Raw genomic sequence first — 19787 nt, 5'->3', positions numbered from 1 at the left:
AAAACCATTGCTACTAACCATGTCGCCATTGAAAAGTAGGAATAGGCCAACCGGAAATGGCACAGTGTAGTTGTACAGGTTCACCCAACGTGACAGTTACATTCGGGCTCATGTCCAGGGGCAAAATTGTTGGAGTTTTAGGCTGCCGCCTTTCTGGTACTGTAACTGTCAAATTGGCGATGTTGCTGTATTTAACCTCTTTAAGTATTACATTTGAGGCTCTACATCTAAAATAAATCAATATAAATTACTGAAAACTACCTTTAAATTGATTGTAACAAACCTATAGGACCCTGAATCAGATACTTGGATATTTTTTATTAATAGAGCTCCTGAGGAGAGAGGAACATATCTGAAACAAAGAATAACAACACTCATTTTCTGGACTATGAACTGTCTATTTATAATAAGATAATAAATAATAAGAAAATTGAGTTTTGGATACTCTTTTTATCTTTTCCAAGTAATCCAACATAAAACTAAGACACATGTTTGGCAATTGTCAAACTTCATCAGCAGTTCTGTATGAAATTAAGACAGTTGTGACACTTCTTAAGCAGTTTTGTATAAAAGTAAGACAGTTGTGACATTTCTTCAGCAATTCTGTATAAAACTAAGACAGTTGTATAACTTCCTCAGCAGTTCTGTATGAAATTAAAACAGTTGTGAAGCTTCATCAGTTTTGTATAAAATTAAAACAGTTGCGAAACTTCTTCAGCAGTTCTGTATAAAATTAAGACTGTTGTATAACTTCTCCAGCAGTTCTGTATAAAATTAAGACAGTTGTGACACTTCCTCAGCAGTTCTGTATAAAATTAAGACAGTTGTATAACTTCTTCAGCATTTCTGTATAAAATTAAGACAGTTCTTCAACAGTTCTGCATAAAATTAAGACAGTTGTGAAGTTTCTTCATCAGTTTTGTATAAAATTAAGTCAGTTGCGAAACTTCTTCAGCAGTTATGTATAAAATTAAGACAGTTGTGATACTTCTTCAGCAGTTCTGAATAAAAGTAAGACAGTTGTGACACTTCTTCAGCAATTCTGTATGAAATTAAGACAGTTGTGACACTTCTTCAGCAGTTCTGCAAAAATTAAGTCAGTTGTATAACTTCTTCAGCAGTTCTGTATAAAATTAAGACAATTGTACAACTTTTTAAGCAGTTCTGTATAAAATTAAGACAGTTGTGACACTTCTTCAGTAGTTCTGGATGAAATTGAGACAGTTATGAAGCATCCTCAGTAGTTCTGTATATTAACATTCATAGATTGTCAGATCACGTTTATATCAACCTTTACACTTTTATAGATTGCTGAAAAACATAAAACACATATTATGTAATACCTTGTGTTGTGAGGTAGAGATGAATCATCGACTTCCCAGTGAATTTCAGCAGCGGGAACGGAGTGTATTTTGCAGTGGAGGACTACGGTTTCCTGTTCAGTTACATTCAGACTATTTGGCTCCAGCGTGAATTCCTTGCCGAACGCTGCAAAACGAAAACGAAATAATTCGATTTTGTGCATTCTAATCTGGGATTCTGATGGAACATTTAATTTTTTTAATCAGAATTTTTTGACAAACAGAGGGTACAAACGACCGCAATTACTTTTTTTAACACGTCCCTTTTTAACGTGATGGACGTTACACTGGTAATAACATTAATTTTAAGGCGAAACTCGTTTCATTTTTTAAAAGAGTTTTATTATGTCGGACGTAATGTGAACAACAAAAAAAGGGACAGTTCCATGTGATTTATAAAAGGATGCGAATTAGTATGTGCGAGACGTATAAAAATGAAAGCTCGAAGCGATTTTCCGTCGTCGTCTATAAGCATTAGGGGCCGAAAATAAGCCCGTCTCAATATTTATTGTAAATAAAATAAAGGCTTAGTCCTCTATCACCTAACTCCCATTAAAAATATATTTATTTGGGCTTATTGTACAAAATAAATAAAGAAATTGAGTTTTATTTCACTACAGCTTTTGACATATTTTAGGCACACTGTGGGAGAAACATATCAACCACTAAAATAGATGGGAACTTGCTCTTTTTTTAATTGTAATAGAAACAATAGAAAGAACAATTTTTTTCAATATTCTCTAACTTTCATATATTAAGAATCACAGAAAACAGACAAAAAAAACCTACAGCATTTCTGTATAAAATTAAGAGAGTTGTACAACTTCCTTAGCAGTTCTGAATAAAATTTAAACAGTTGTATAACTTCTTCATCAGTTCTGTATAAAATTAAGACAATTGTACAACTTCCTCAGCAGTTCTGTACAATATTAAGATAGTTCTACAACTTCTTCAGCAGTTCTGTATAAAATTAAGACAGTTATGAAACTTTCTAAGTAATTCTGCATAAAATTAAGACAATTGTACAACTTCCTCAACAGTTCTGTACAATATTAAGACAGTTCCATAACTTCTTGAGTAGTTCTGTATAAAATTAAGACAGTTGTACAACTTCCTCAACAGTTCTGTACAATATTAAGACAGTTCCATAACTTCTTGAGTAGTTCTGTATAAAATTAAGACAGTTGTACAACTTCCTCAGCAGTTCTGCACAATATTAAGACAGTTCTATAACTTCTTCAGCAGTTCTGTATAAAATTTAGATAGTTTTATAAATTCTTTAGCAGTTCCCTATAAAATTCAGTTAGTTACAAAATTTTTAAAGTAATTCTCCATAAAATTAAGAATTTTCAGTACTTCTTGAAGTTTGAAAGCCACAAAATAACTTAATTCGCATTAAAAAGTCACAAATTTCCAACAAAAATCTTGTTCTGACAGACTAATATGTGCCTTTATGTGCCCAAATTCGAATCAGTATAACTCTTTGACGGTTATTTATGTTTTCTCGTTAGTCTGGTGTTACTTACAGGCCACCCTCAGCTTCGCCACGTTGGAAAGCACCGCGCCGGCCGGATTGGACACCAAGCACTGGTAGTCGCCGGTGACGTTGGCCTTCTTGCCGCCGACCACCTTGGGCACGTGCAGCGACCCATCGGCCCGCACCGCCGTCCTGGTGTCGTTCGCCGGCAGCGGCACGCCGTTCCTCAGCCACGCGTACCGCACCGGCTTGTGGGCCGACTCGGCGGCGCATTTTAGGGTGGCCGGCTGGCCCTTGGGCACGGTCACGTCGTCCGGGTCCCTCAGCCGGATCGAGAGCACGATGTTGGGCACCTCGAGCCTGGCCGGGTTCTGCGGTTCCGGTCTGGTCACATCCTGCACGCCCAGCTCCAACGCCAGTCCGGCGTCCCGGCTCTCGAGTCTTCTCGGGGCTGCAACGACAATTAATTTAATTATTAAACGTACTAATGGCTACAATAAACAGTTTGTTTTTTTTTTTTTCAAGTTGCTAATGTTGTACTTTCTGCGGTGTTATGGTAAGAAATTACGCATTACTAATTTCGACTGGTGCGAGTGTTTGAGGCAAGGTCACGGGGCCCCTTTGGTAAACCAAAACAGAACATCGTCCTCTGTTATCGAACCACTTTGGTTCATTCACATTTTTCCGGTAATTCGAACAATAAACAACTTTTATATCACTTTACAATGAACTAGTTTACAACGATTTCAACCTACGACATTTTACGTTCGATCCTTATGTTAAATTACACGATGAATCAGAAATTAAAGATAGGAGTTAAGAAAGTGGAACAGTTATCTAGATATTACTAGATTTTCGTATTTTGCAATTTAAACTCATAATTTAATAGTATAAAATGTACAGTTCAATGTTTTATTAAATCACCTAATAATAAATCACTAAAATATCTTATTAAGATCTTTGAAAAGAAATACTTTAGATGTTCTTAATAAATACATTGAAATTTATGTATTATTTTTAATAAATTATAGACACAAATTGGATTTATCTGTGAATTAAAAGAAAAAATAAATGTTGATGAATCAATTTCTTTATTGAACGTTGTATATAAAGATAAATGAATGTTTATTTTGTATTCCCCAATATATTATATAAGATATTAAAGTTTATAAACACATAATTTATCAATAATAACATTTCCAGGACAAGAAATGAATGACTGCTTATCAAAATTGGTTTAAAACTGTATAAATTATACATATTTATATTTATATAATATTTTTTTATCTTTTTATTATCTTGTTCTTATTGTGTAATAATAAAAACGTAGTAAAATGCTGAATGTCTAAAGTTTTATGTAAATGTTTATATTTTCAATTAGAATAGTAGTATTTTCAAACAGATTTTCATAAATAATTATTTATTTTGTTTGTAATATCTTCAATAACTAGTCAATAAATATTTTTTCATTGATATAATTTATATATAAATCAAATATATCTTTAAGTTCAGCTTACAAACCTAAATCTAATCTCTAAATTTTCTATAGATAAAATAAATAGTAAATCAATTAGCTTTAATCATAAAAAACAGGACAATGAATAATTTTCCTTGATATAATTTACAATCTTCTGTACAATATTAAGCAGTTCTGTATAAAATTAAGGCAGTTGTGAAACTTTCTATGTATTTCTGCATAAAATTAAGACAGTTGTACAACTTCCTCAACAGTTCTGTACAATATTAAGACAGTTCTATAACTTCTTCAGCAGTTCTGTATAAAATTAAGACAGTTGTGAAACTTTCTAAGTAATTCTGCATAAAATTAAGACAATTATACAACTTCCTCAGCAGTTCTGTATAAAATTAAGACAGTTGTGAAACTTTCTAAGTAATTTTGTATAACATTAAGACAATTGTACAACTTCCTCAGCAGTTCTGTTCAATATTAAGACAGTTCTATAACTTTTTCAGCAGTTCTGTAAAAAATTAAGACAGTTGTGAAACTTTTTAAATAATTCTGAATAAAATTAAGACAATTGTACAACTTTTTCAGCAGTTCTGTATAAAATTAAGACAATTGTGAAGCTTTCTAAGTAATTCTACATAAAATTAAGACAATTGTACATCTTCCTTTCCAATACTGTACAATATTAAAACAGTTCTATAACTTCTTTCATTTTTCCTTGGTATAATTTACAATGATATCCAATATTTTTTTTTAGCTAAATACAAAACAAAATTGTCGATATATTAATAAAAAATTCCCAAACTGACACTCCTTTCTAAAAATGTTCTAGATAAATTAAATAGGAAATCAATTAGTTGTAATTTGAGTAAAAAATCTTTGGAATTGGCTAACTAGAACTTGAAATATTGGCAATTGAGTAAACCCTTCGATTTCCCAAGTTCACAATGGGTAAATCCAGAAATAACTCAAAAACCGTTCCATTTTGTGAATTTTTTGTTTCATTTTAAGCAACAGAAATTAATGACTCCTAATCAAAATTAGATTAAAACTGTTCAAGTTTATTATCTTGTCCTTACTGCCTAATATTAATAATGCAGTAAGAAGTTGAATTAGTGAAATTTTGTCTAAATGGACATATCTTTTGTATTTTTAAACATATTCTCATAAACAACCATTCATTTTCTTTGTAATAGAATAGGTTTCAATATCCCACAAAAGAACAGGACAATAAATCTTTTTCTTTGGTATAATTTACAATGATATCCAATATTTTTTTTAAGTTCAGCTAAATATAAAAGAAAATTGTCGATATATTCTTGAAAAACTCCCATACTGACACTCTAATCTAAAAATATTCTAGACAAAGTAAATAGGAAATCAATTAGCTTTAATTTGAGTAAAAACACTTTGGAATTGGCTAACTAGAACTCCAGATATTTGCCACTGAATAAATCCAAGTCCATAAGACAAAATACTAGGAATATGTCGGAAACAGTCCTACTTTCAGGCTTAAAAAATAAAATTCAATAAATAAAAACCCAGTCAGCAAAAAGCCTGCGAATATTTCCACCCCCTAGTTGGAAACGACGCCAATGGTTCGTGGCGTTCTACATGCATTCAAAGGTGCATTGAACTTGATGCAGCGTGTCCCAGTTGAAATTGCGGTCGATACATCCCCGTTCCTTCCGCCACCCCCGGAACCCTTTCCGCACACACACTGCTCCACTGTCCGTCCGACCGCCATACGAAAATCCATACAATAAAAACATTTAGTCGGGTTAGTTTTTGGGAGACTGGAGGTGAAAGAATCGAACGTAGAGGTGCACGAACCCTGCGGAGCGCCGTTTCGCCAACCTGCGAAGAGAATGGCACGCAATGCGTGGAATGCAATGGGTTTCCTGTCCGGCTAATCCGACACACCGACGATTGTATGGCGAATCGGCTTTGCCAAACGGTTTTCTATGTTTCTACCCAATTTTATACCTCCTACAAAACCATTTTAGGATCGTTATCCGTTCGTTATGGATACAAAATTATTTAACCCAGTAATTTGTGCCAAAATGGTCTTAATAATTATTGTATATTAAAACAAAATCTTATTGTTTATGTTTAAATGTAACTGTTTAGACAGTTGCGACATTTTGAGGTTAAATTCACGTCCAAAACATTCGTTATTTGAACTAAAAAATAATATGTAAAGAACTAATTTGAGACGCATAATAACTAAAACGCAATGCAGTAGTTATAATTAACAAAATTTAAGACTATTTACTTTTTGACTTCTGATTATGTTAGGTTAGGTTCAACGTCCAAAACATTCGTTTTGTTTAAATCAAAAAATAACTTGTAAAAAAGTAATTTGAGACTCATAATAAAGGGTAAAGTCAAAAAGTTCGATGTTGTTTATCTAACCCAACCTAACCTAACCTAAGTGATAAGGAATAAGAACAAAATGCTGCGTAAAATGGTGGGTAAATTCCCAAAACATAATCCACTGGATACACAGGCGTCACCGATTACAATATATGAATATGAATTCACGCGAATCTACGCACAAAATCTATAATAGACACTGACCTCGATAACCGACAACAGATGTGCGAATAGTAAATGATAATGTAAATATTTTGAGACAACAACTTCTCTTTTAAAGTCCAAATGATTTATTGCACGTGTAATTTATAATTAATTTTTTTTTAGCTTCAAGATGGTGCATTCTGTTACGCAAAGGATGTGTGCTCATCGATGAGTTTTATTTGTATTCGTCCGTCATTAATCAAAGTAGCAATAGAAACGATCCATCAATTTTAATAGGGACGGTCCAAAGTTTTATGCTAATACCCAATATTTTTGTTTCGATGGGTTTGTTTTTTGTTGTGGGGAAATTTGCCTTTGCCTTTCCTCCATTTCGTTAAAAGGATTTTATTGTAGTTACAGTGGCAACAACATTTTTCTTAATAATAATGTCCTGTTTCTATTATTAATTGATTAAAAACGTGAAGTCTTATTTATTCTCTGTTAAAAACTAAATGTCTAAATTTAATTGATATTTTTTATCTTGAATTGGTTTTTTTGACTTATTATCAACATTTAATAGGAAAAACTTGTTTAATAAATTACGTTTATGAATGTTTATAAACAGCTTAAGTAACTTGTCGTTTTGTTTATCAAAAAATTAACGTGGCTACGGCAGAAATTCCAATTAGCGAAGGTGTTACACTGCTAACAACAGACTTTCTATCTGTCTAACCTTCATGTTCCCGATGACAGCAATTTACCCTATTAAACTAAGTTAGCAAATTCGTGAAGTTTAAACTCTCGGTCGAAAGTCAAGTCGTATAACAAAACTGTTATCGATCCTGTTTCGTTTATTGTTTGTATTAATTTATTAATGCTTGGTGGTTGTGCCGACATTTTGTATTTCATGTTACACTTCACATTTCATATTTCATCAAATTTATTATTATTATTTACTACTATAAATGTTAATAATTTTATTATTTCAAATGGGAATTTCTTTTGGTACATTGTAGCATACTCTAATGCTAAAATGAATATTTACAGAGATATAAAGTATGTTTGGTATTTCCTTTTACTCGTCTAGTACAATAAATGCCAATAACTTTCTTATTTCAAATGGAACCACCATAAAATTTTCATACCAATCTACGCAGGATTTATTCTCTTTTGATACATTGTAGCATAATCTGTAGTTAAAATGAATATTTACAGAGACACAAAGGGTGTTTGGTATTTCTTTTTACTTTTTTACTACTATAAATGCCAATAACTTTCTTATTTCAAATGGAACCACCATAAAATTTTTATACCAATCGACGCAGTATTTATTCTCTTTTGATACATTGTAGCATACTCTGTAGTTAAAATGAACGTTTACAGAGATACAAAGGGTGTTTGGTATTTCCTTTTACTTTTTTACTACTATAAATGCCAATAACTTTCTTATTTCAAAAGGAACCACCATAAAATTTTTATACCAATCGACGCAGTATTTATTCTCTTTTGATACATTGTAACATACTCTTTCACATTTTATATTTATAATTTTATACTGTATGTTTTATAATTCAAACTTTGTATGAATATTTTATAGTTTGTATTCCACAATTCAAAATTTATGTTTCATATATTCTATACTTTATTTTATACGATAAATAAGTTAAGTATAGCTATCAATTAATGTTAAATAACAGTTTCTTTTCTAATTAGTTATCGGAAATGTCAGGGATAATTGTACATAATGCAAATTTAACTTTTGGATTTATCGACACTTGTCTCCTTTTAACGTTAACAGAACACCTGTTCCATCCGAGCATTTCTCTCGCATTTTATTTTACGATCAAACGCTTAATTTACACTAATGTTTATTAACCAACACACTGATTTCCCAACGCGATTTCTGTTTCGATCAAACACTTTCGAGTCAGGCCGGCCCAATAATGAGGATTTTAAACTTAACTTGAACACAACACGCCCACACCACATCGGGGCCTCGATATGTGTATCAAGATGAAATAAATTCCGAACCGTGAAACGTTTTAATTTTAATGCTTGGAAAAACTGGACGGTTTATCTTATACGAAACGTGAAAGCTGTGACATAATAATGTTCTAGTTCTGTTCCGTTATAAGCGGCAATATAAATTTTTACAATTAAAATGGGCGTCGCAAAAACCGAAATCGATTTCGTTCGATGAATTGTTATTGGATTCGTTTTCGGGGGCCTCTCGGCGCACAACACGCGAGCCACGACAATTCTTTATTTTGATATTATACAAGAAAATAAAGAGAAACCCATTTAAAAAAGTTGTATTGTAGGCAGACGTCTTTTATCATCCGGGCAAATGCTATTCATCACTTTTCCAGAAATAAATTACCAAAACGGTGCGGGGATCATATTTACGATTCGTTTTCAAACGTTTTCCATTTCATTTGCACGCATTTATTGTTTAACAATGTTTCTGTAACGAAAAACAATAAGGTTGGATTGAATTTGGAAAAAGTTATAGTTTAAGGTGTGATGAATTTACGAATTTTAAAAATATTATGGTGGTTCCATTTAAAATAAAAAAGTTATTGGCATTTATAGTAGTAAAAAAGTAAAAGGAAATACCAAACACCCTTTGTATCTCTGTAAATGTTCATTTTAACTACAGAGTATGCTACAATGTATCAAAAGAGAATAAATATTGCGTCGATTGGTATAAAAATTTTATGGTGGTTCCATTTGAAATAAGAAAGTTATTGGCATTTATAGTAGTAAAAAAGTAAAAGGAAATACCAATCACCCTTTGTATCTCTGTAAATATTCATTTTAACTACATAGTATGCTACAATGTATCAAAAGAGAATAAATCCTGCGTCGATTGGTATAAAAATTTTATGGTGGTTCCATTTGAAATAAGAAAGTTATTGGCATTTATAGCAGTAAAAAGTAAAAGGAAATACCAAACACCCTTTGTATCTCTGTAAATGTTCATTTTAACTACAGAGTGTGCTACAATGTATCAAAAGAGAATAAATCCTGCGTCGATTGGTATAACAATTTTATGGTGGTTCCATTTGAAATAAGAAAGTTATTGGCATTTATAGCAGTAAAAAGTAAAAGGAAATATCAAACACCCTTTGTATCTCTGTAAATGTTCATTTTAACTACAGAGTATGCTACAATGTATCAAAAGAGAATAAATCCTGCGTCGATTGGTATAACAATTTTATGGTGGTTCCATTTAAAATAAGAAAGTTATTGGCATTTATAGTAGTAAAAAAGTAAAAGGAAATACCAAACACCCTTTGTATCTCTGTAAATGTTCATTTTAACTACAGAGTATGCTACAATGTGTCAAAAGAGAATAAATACTGCGTAGATTGGCATAAAAATTTTACGGTGGTTCCCTTTGAAATAAGAAAGTTATTGGCATTTATAGTAGTAAAAAAGTAAAAGGAAATACAAACACCTTTGTATCTCTGTAAATATTCATTTTAACTACATGTATCAAAAGACAATAAATTCTGCGTCGATTGGTATAAAAATTTTATGATGGTTCCCTTTGAAATAAGAAAGTTATTGGCATTTGTAGTGGTGAAAAAAGAAAAGTAAAAGTATATTGTTTATATTCAATTTAACCATTGTAAATTATAGTTTAGTAATTTGTTTCTAACGAGCATGTTAATTTGTTTCCCAACATAACAATTGTTGATATTTTAATCAAATAAATGTAGATAGACAAACAATTCAAAACACATTAGATCCCGAATTTTTACGTACAATTCAAAAATGCATTAATATCTGAAAAAACAAAGCTAATGCCACCGGAAGTGACGGAGCATTGAAAACATTTCAGAAAAATTGATAACATAGTCTCCAATAAAACCTGTAATAATGAATCAGTCAGGTGAATCACCCCGTATAATGGCCACAAGAGTTTGTTTACGTTTAACATTTGAAACGTACGTATTTAATTAAAAATCACTGCACTATTAAATGTGATTGAAATCGTAAATTACCGGTTTAATAATGTAAATATTGTAAAATATTGTCGTTCGATAATTGCATGTCTCACAGTCTGGTAATAACGTGCGAATTTCAAATAAAATAGGTAATAAACGGCGCTGCATTTGGCACAATCAGTGCGGCAAAACGGTAAATAACACACTTAACAGCCGTTCATAATACTTACATTAGTCCAAGTGGAAAAAACTGGCTCTCGCCTAACTAAAACTATACTTGCTAGAATGTGCAACAGTTTTATAACTCGGGGGAACCACCCGGGACACTTTGTCGAAAGTTAAAGACAAAACGAAACGAATCCCATTGAATTACTTCATTTGATTCCTGAATGAATCACTTTCGAAACTGGTCGGAGGTGCATAAATAAAAAAAAAAACGGTATTACCGATTACGTTCGACCATTGATTATTTTCTACATGCTCAAATGAGATATTTGTATGCACGGTAAATTGCACGATTGTCGTTTCTAATTTCCTGCAAAACTGTTACCCGTAAATGGCAAGTTGTTAAACAGTTTGTCTTCGGGGGGTAAAATAATTATGTGTGTTTTATTATTGTTTTATTTTTTTGTTATGCGTGTTTAAAATTAGCGGGAGCAGGAAGCTGGCGAAGTGGATTTGTAAAAATAAAATTTCATCATCACTGGTAACATAAACAAACAGACGAGTTCAAAACACCGTTTGGAAGTTGGCAAAATAACGAAAATAAACCATAATATGTATCAATTGTTTGGGTACGGTGGCTATAAATGACTGTTAAAATGGGAACCTTCGAAACTTGTCGGATTATGAATGTAATTTTTGAAAAAGTGAACATAAATTTAAATTTATTAGTTAAATTTGTAGTTATAAACCAAGATTAAGATTCAAAACACAGAAATAATCAAATTTTCCAATAGTAAATTACAAGAAACTAAAAATGTATGATAAATTGAATGGAATTAATTTGTTTTAAAACTAAAGTAATTGAAATAAAGATAGAGAACTCTTTCACTTTTACACAAAACTCTTAAAACAACCTATTTAAATTTAACTTTCCTAACTAATTTATTGTAAAATTTAAGATTTTTTAATCTAAAACCTGAATTGTCTTAATAAAAAGAAACTCCGTTGTTTTGTAAAGGAATTAATTAAAATACAGTTATGGAACTTTTTCACTGTTACAGAAAACTCTAAAAAGAACTCATTTATATTAATTCTTAACGAATTTATTGTAAAATTTAAGATTATTCTAATTTAGAACCTTAATTGTCTTAATAAAAAGAAAATCATTCGTTTATAAAAGAAGTAGTAAAAATAAAGTTATGGAACTCTTTCATTGTTACAGAAAACTCTACAAAGAACTCATTTATATTAATTCTTATCGAATTTATTGTAAAATTTAAGATTTTTCTAATTTAGAACCTTAATCGTCTTAATAAAAGGAAAATCATTTGTTTTATAAAATAAGTAATTAAAATAAAGTTATGGAACTCTTTCATTGTTACAGAAAACTCTAAAAAGAACTCACTTATATTAATTCTTAACGAATTTATTATAAAATTTAAGATTTTTCTAATCTAGAACCTTAATTGTCTTATTAAAACGAAAATCATTTGTTTTATAAAAGACGTAATTAAAATAAAGTTATGGAACTCTTTCATTGTTACAGAAAACTCCAAAAAGAATTCATTTATATTAATTCTTAACGAATTTATTGTAAAATTTAAGATTTTTCTAATATAGAACCTTATTTGTCTTATTAAAAGGAAAATCATTTGTTTTATAAAAGAAGTAATTAAAAAAAAGTTATGGAACTCTTTCATTGTTACAGAAAACTCTAAAAAGAACTCACTTATATTAATTCTTAATGAATTTATCATAAAATTTAAGATTTTTCTAATCTAGAACCTTAATTTTCTTAATAAAAGAAAAATCATTCGTTTTATAAAAGAAGTAATTAAAATAAAGTTATGGAACTCTTTCATTGTTACAGAAAACTCTAAAAAGAACTCATTTATATTAATTCTTATCGAATTTATTGTAAAATTTAAGATTTTTCTAATCTTAGAACCTTAATTGTCTTATTAAAAGGAAAATCATTTGTTTTATAAAAGAAGTAATTAAAATAAAGTTATGGAACTTATTCATTGTCACAGAAAACTCTAAAAAGAACTCATTAAATTAATTCCTAACGAATTTATTATAAAATTTAATATTTTTCTAATCTAGAACCTTAATTGTCTTATCAGAAGGAAAATCATTTGTTTTATAAAAGAAGTAGTTAAAATAAAGTTATGGAACTCTCTTTTATTGTTATAGAAAACTCTAAAAAGAACTTACTTATATTAATTTATTAATTAATGTACGATTTTGCTAATCTAAATCCTTAATTGGCTTAATAGGAAGTTCTAGAACTGTTTTTATTTTGTACAGAAACTCCTAAAGAAGTTTTACAACAGTATTAATTAAGGAGAAATACTGAAAAGGTTTTACAACTGTCTTATTTTTATGCAAATCTGTTTAGCAAGTTTTCAATATAGAAAGTACCTAAATTTGATTCTGAATTACAGAAGAAGTTTTACTTTAACTTACTATAAACAAAACTGTTCAGAAAATTTGATTTGATGCAGTTTTTCAGCTGCCTTCTATTTTACAAAAAAAAAAAGTTGATCCAATAAATGTTTCACAGCAATGAATGAAATGTTTTCGTTATAATTTCGCAAAGTCTTGTTTATGTAATTTGTTTGATTAATCAAATTAAAATGTTCCAGTTGTAGGAGCTACAAAGCCATCAAATATTAATCCGGCGTTTTAATTTATTGCGTTTTAACACATAATTTATTACACCAGTATCCAGATTTAATCCATACGAAAAAATACAAATTAAATTCAAATTAAGGATACTCTAATTAATTAACATTTAAGTGTTTTCTATGGCCGTTCAGTTTAAACAACAATCGCGGGAAAATAAACCTGGTGTGCGGTTTATTTTCGGACGAGATAAATTTCAATGTCGTCATCTGCCGATTGAAATTCCTCGCCCTTGAATCGTAATAACGGGGCCGTTTAGCATGATTTTCGGACACAGACAAAGTGTCCTGGAGGTGATGATATAACCAGATTATTCAGACCAAAACCGCAGCGCGTAATTTTCGGACTGTTTAGACACGAATCTGATAAAAATTATGTAAATTAATTACTCTTGATCAGGTAACAAGGTAATAGAGTTCAGAGTTCTTTTTTAATTACTTAATTTTAAACTTGTAACTTACATATTAATATAAATGAATTCTTTTCGGAGTTCTGGGTAACAATGAAAGAGTTCTTTAATTTTAATTACCTTTTTTATAAAGCAAATTCTTAGGCAGTACCCCTATAAAAGTTTCTCTATAAAATTAAGACAGTTTTAAAACTTCCTAAGCAGATTTATATAAAAATAAGACAGTTATAAAACTTCTTCAGCAGTTCTGTTCACAATTAAAACAGTTGTGAAACTTTCTCAGTAATTCTGTATGAAGTTAAGACAGTTATAAAACTTCCCAGGCAGATTCTATATAAAATTAAAACAGTTCTACAACTTCCTAAGCAGATTTATATAAAAATAAGACAGTTATAAAACTTCTTCAGCAGTTCTGTTCACAATTAAAACAGTTGTCAAACTTTCTCAGTAATTCTGTATAAAATTAAGGCAGTTATAAAACTTCCCAGGCAGTTTCTTTATAAAAATAAGACAGTTATAAAACTTCTTCAGCAGTTCTGTTCACAATTAAAACAGTCGTGAAACTTTCTCAATAATTCTGTATGGAATTAAGACAGTTATAAAACTTCCCAGGCCGTTTCTATATAAAATTAAGACAGTTCTAAAACTTCCTAAGCAGATTTATATAAAAATAAGACTGTTATAAAACTTCTTCAACATTCTGTTCACAATTAAAACAGTTGTGAAACTTTCTCAGTAATTCTGTATAAATTAAGGCAGTTATAAAACTTCCCAGGCAGTTTCTTTATAAAATTAAGACAGTTCTAAAACTTCCTAAGCAAATTTTTATAACAATAAGACAGTTATAAAACTTCTTCAGCAGTTCTGTTCACAATTAAAACAGTTGTCAAACTTTCTTAGTAATTCTGTATAAAATTAAGACAGTTATAAAACTTCCCAGACAGTTTCTTTATAAAATTAAGACAGTTCTAAAACTTCCTAAGCAGATTTATATAAAAATAAGACAGTTATAAAACTTCTTCAGCAGTTCTGTTCACAATTAAAACAGTCGTGAAACTTTCTCAATAATTCTGTATGAAATTAAGACAGTTATAAAACTTCCCAGGCAGTTTCTATATAAAATTAAAACAGTTCTAAAACTTCCTAAGCAGATTTATATAAAAATAAGACTGTTATAAAACTTCTTCAACATTCTGTTCACAATTAAAACAGTTGTGAAACTTTCTCAGTAATTCTGTATAAATTAAGGCAGTTATAAAACTTCCCAGGCAGTTTCTTTATAAAATTAAGACAGTTCTAAAACTTCCTAAGCAAATTTTTATAACAATAAGACAGTTATAAAACTTCTTCAGCAGTTCTGTTCACAATTAAAACAGTTGTCAAACTTTCTTAGTAATTCTGTATAAAATTAAGACAGTTATAAAACTTCCCAGACAGTTTCTTTATAAAATTAAGACAGTTCTAAAACTTCCTAAGCAGATTTATATAAAAATAAGACAGTTATAAAACTTCTTCAGCAGTTCTGTTCACAATTAAAACAGTCGTGAAACTTTCTCAATAATTCTGTATGAAATTAAGACAGTTATAAAACTTCCCAGGCAGTTTCTATATAAAATTAAAACAGTTCTAAAACTTCCTAAGCAGATTTATATAAAAATAAGACTGTTATAAAACTTCTTCAACATTCTGTTCACAATTAAAACAGTTGTGAAACTTTCTCAGTAATTCTGTATAAATTAAGGCAGTTATAAAACTTCCCAGGCAGTTTCTTTATAAAATTAAGACAGTTCTAAAACTTCCTAAGCAAATTTTTATAACAATAAGACAGTTATAAAACTTCTTCAGCAGTTCTGTTCACAATTAAAACAGTTGTCAAACTTTCTTAGTAATTCTGTATAAAATTAAGACAGTTATAAAACTTCCCAGACAGTTTCTTTATAAAATTAAGACAGTTCTAAAACTTCCTAAGCAGATTTATATAAAAATAAGACAGTTATAAAACTTCTTCAGCAGTTCTGTTCACAATTAAAACAGTCGTGAAACTTTCTCAATAATTCTGTATGAAATTAAGACAGTTATAAAACTTCCCAGGCAGTTTCTATATAAAATTAAAACAGTTCTAAAACTTCCTAAGCAGATTTATATAAAAATAAGACTGTTATAAAACTTCTTCAACATTCTGTTCACAATTAAAACAGTTGTGAAACTTTCTCAGTAATTCTGTATAAATTAAGGCAGTTATAAAACTTCCCAGGCAGTTTCTTTATAAAATTAAGACAGTTCTAAAACTTCCTAAGCAAATTTTTATAACAATAAGACAGTTATAAAACTTCTTCAGCAGTTCTGTTCACAATTAAAACAGTTGTCAAACTTTTTTAGTAATTCTGTATAAAATTAAGACAGTTATAAAACATCCCAGACAGTTTCTTTATAAAATTAAGACAGTTCTAAAACTTCCTAAGCAGATTTATATAAAAATAAGACAGTTATAATACTTCTTCAGCAGTTCTGTTCACAATTAAAACAGTCGTGAAACTTTCTCAATAATTCTGTATGAAATTAAGACAGTTATAAAACTTCCCAGGCAGTTTCTATATAAAATTAAGACAGTTCTAAAACTTCCTAAGCAGATTTATATAAAAATAAGACAGTTATAAAACTTCTTCAGCAGTTCTGTTCACAATTAAAACAGTCGTGAAACTTTCTCAATAATTCTGTATGGAATTAAGACAGTTATAAAACTTCCCAGGCCGTTTCTATATAAAATTAAGACAGTTCTAAAACTTCCTAAGCAGATTTATATAAAAATAAGACTGTTATAAAACTTCTTCAACATTCTGTTCACAATTAAAACAGTTGTGAAACTTTCTCAGTAATTCTGTATAAATTAAGGCAGTTATAAAACTTCCCAGGCAGTTTCTTTATAAAATTAAGACAGTTCTAAAACTTCCTAAGCAAATTTTTATAACAATAAGACAGTTATAAAACTTCTTCAGCAGTTCTGTTCACAATTAAAACAGTTGTCAAACTTTCTTAGTAATTCTGTATAAAATTAAGACAGTTATAAAACTTCCCAGGCAGTTTCTATATAAAATTAAGACAGTTCTAAAACTTCCTAAGCAGATTTATGTAAAAATAAGACAGTTATAAAACTTCTTCAGCAGTTCTGTTCACAATTAAAACAGTTGTGAAACTTTCTCAGTAATTCTGTATGAAGTTAAGACAGTTATAAAACTTCCCAGGCCGATTCTATATAAAATTAAGACAGTTCTACAACTTCCTAAGCAGATTTATATAAAAATAAGATAGTTATAAAACTTCTTCAGCAGTTTTGTTCACAATTAAAACAGTTGTCAAACTTTCTCAGTAATTCTATATAAAATTAAGGCAGTTATAAAACTTCCCAGGCAGTTTCTTTAAAAAATTAAGACAGTTCTAAAACTTCCTAAGCAGATTTATATAAAAATAAGATAGTTATAAAACTTCTTCAGCAGTTTTGTTCACAATTAAAACAGTTGTCAAACTTTCTCAGTAATTCTATATAAAATTAAGGCAGTTATAAAACTTCCCAGGCAGTTTCTTTAAAAAATTAAGACAGTTCTAAAACTTCCTAAGCAGATTTATATAAAAATAAGACAGTTATAAAACTTCTTCAGCAGTTCTGTTCACAATTAAAACAGTTGTGAAACTTTCTCAGTAATTCTGTGTGAAGTTAAGACAGTTATAAAACTCCCAGGCAGATTCTATATAAAATTAAGACAGTTCTACAACTTCCTAAGCAGATTTATATAAAAATAAGACAGTTATAAAACTTCTTTAGCAGTTATGTTTACAATTAAAACAGTTGTCAAACTTTCTCAGTAATTCTGTATAAAATTAAGACAGTTATAAAACTTCCCAGACAGCTTCTATATAAAAGTAAGACAGTTCTAAAAATTCCTAAACAGATTTATAGAAAAATAAGGCAATTCTTCTATATAAAATTAGGAAGACTATGAAATTTCCTAAGCAGTTATTTATAAAACAAAGACAATTGTGAAATTTTCCAAAAACAGTAATGTATAAAAATAAACCAGATTCATTCATCGCCATGAAAGATTAATCACATCAATTTTCTTTCGTAAAATGCGTGGGACAAAAATAGATTAATTATGGATTTATTACCGTAATGAAACTTGTTTTTTCCACAATTCGAGGTTAGTCAAATTTAAAACGTTAACTGTATATTTCATTGCGAGTATCATATAAAAATAAACTTTTAAAAACCGGGATTTATGCCACAATTAATTTTTCTTTTATTGCGGGGGCAGAATTAATATTTACCCAGCCTCCGAGTTGATTCGAACGGGGATGGGGGTGTTTGTTATTCTTAAATTTAAAATAAAACGGACGAAATTTTATTTCGATATAATGGAAATTGGGAGGAGGAAACCTCTGCGGAATTTTAATTTGCACAATTTCTGTGCCACGGTCAAGCTTTTTATTACTTAGTTCGTAAATTAGGTGTGCGTAAAAAGGAGAAGATAAACAATATTAATGAATTTTGTGAATGTGATAAAAAGGCGTTTTTCGCAATGGCAAACGCGAATATTTAAATTAGTCGTGCCTTATTAAAATGCAAAATAAATAGATATCGGTGCCTTGTTATTCAGATTCGCCAAGTTTGGTTATCTCGTACAGTAAACAACCCCATTTTTAACAATATTTATTTAGATACGTGTGTTATCGACTTAAAGACATTTACGCAACATGTATTACATAAATTGTATTCACTAGTTTACATACTTAAACTATACAACGTAAGAAAAATATATTTTCTAACTGTAACGTAAAATTAGCTTTCGCCTTTGAAATACATATCAAAATGTCATGTTGGTACAAATTTCTGATTGTTCTTCAACAGTTCTCTATAAAATTAAGACACTCGTAAACCTTTTAAACAGCTCAACATAAAATGGAAAGTGTTATAAACTCCTCAATCATTCTCTATAGAATTAAAACAGTTTTAAAACTTTCTAAGCAGTTATGCACAAAAATAAGATATTTCTGAGAGTTCTCCAGCAGTTCTTTATAAAATTAAGTCACTTTTAACCCTTTTAAACAGTCCAGCATAAAATTGGAAGTGTTTTAAACTTCCTCAGTCATTCTGTACACAATTAAGACAGTTTTAAAACTTTCTAAGCAGTTCTGTACAAAATTAAGATATTTCTAGTAGTTCCTCAGCAGTTCTTTATAAAATTAAGTCACTTTTAATCTTTTTAAACAGTCCAGCATATAATTGGAGGTGTTTTAAACTTCCTCAGTCATTCTGTACACAATTAAGACAGTTTTAAAACTTTCTAAGCAGTTCTGTACAAAATTAAGATATTTCTAGTAGTTCCTCAGCAGTTCTTTATAAAATTAAGTCACTTTTAATCTTTTTAAACAGTCCAGCATATAATTGGAGGTGTTTTAAACTTCCTCAGTCATTCTGTACACAATTAAGACAGTTTTAAAACTTTCTAAGCAGTTCTGTACAAAATTAAGATATTTCTAGTAGTTCCTCAGCAGTTCTTTATAAAATTAAGTCACTTTTAATCTTTTTAAACAGTCCAGCATATAATTGGAGGTGTTTTAAACTTCCTCAGTCATTCTGTACACAATTAAGACAGTTTTAAAACTTTCTAAGCAGTTCTGTACAAAATTAAGATATTTCTAGTAGTTCCTCAGCAGTTCTTTATAAAATTAAGTCACTTTTAATCTTTTT

At 29.7% G+C, this 19787-nt stretch overlaps 1 protein-coding gene across 2 annotated transcripts in view; it reads right to left on the bottom strand.

Moving 5' to 3' along the window:
* The window catches only part of LOC109599821 (immunoglobulin superfamily DCC subclass member 4-like), a 44808-nt gene that overhangs the window by 7443 nt on the left and 17578 nt on the right, over positions 1–19787 (bottom strand). For both annotated transcript variants that reach the window (XM_049964177.1, XM_049964178.1), the window contains exons 2-5: positions 2888–3289; positions 1344–1488; positions 284–352; positions 19–227 (exon numbers count right to left, since the gene is read on the bottom strand). In XM_049964177.1, coding sequence (XP_049820134.1) covers positions 19–227; positions 284–352; positions 1344–1488; positions 2888–3289 — 825 coding nt within the window. The remainder of the gene's footprint in view (positions 1–18; positions 228–283; positions 353–1343; positions 1489–2887; positions 3290–19787) is intronic.

The sequence above is a fragment of the Aethina tumida genome, chromosome 3 (assembly GCF_024364675.1).
Source record: "Aethina tumida isolate Nest 87 chromosome 3, icAetTumi1.1, whole genome shotgun sequence".
NCBI classification, from domain to species: Eukaryota; Metazoa; Arthropoda; class Insecta; order Coleoptera; family Nitidulidae; genus Aethina; species Aethina tumida.
The sequence above is the reverse complement of the archived record's forward strand: the minus strand, read 5'-3'. Positions and strand labels throughout refer to the sequence as shown.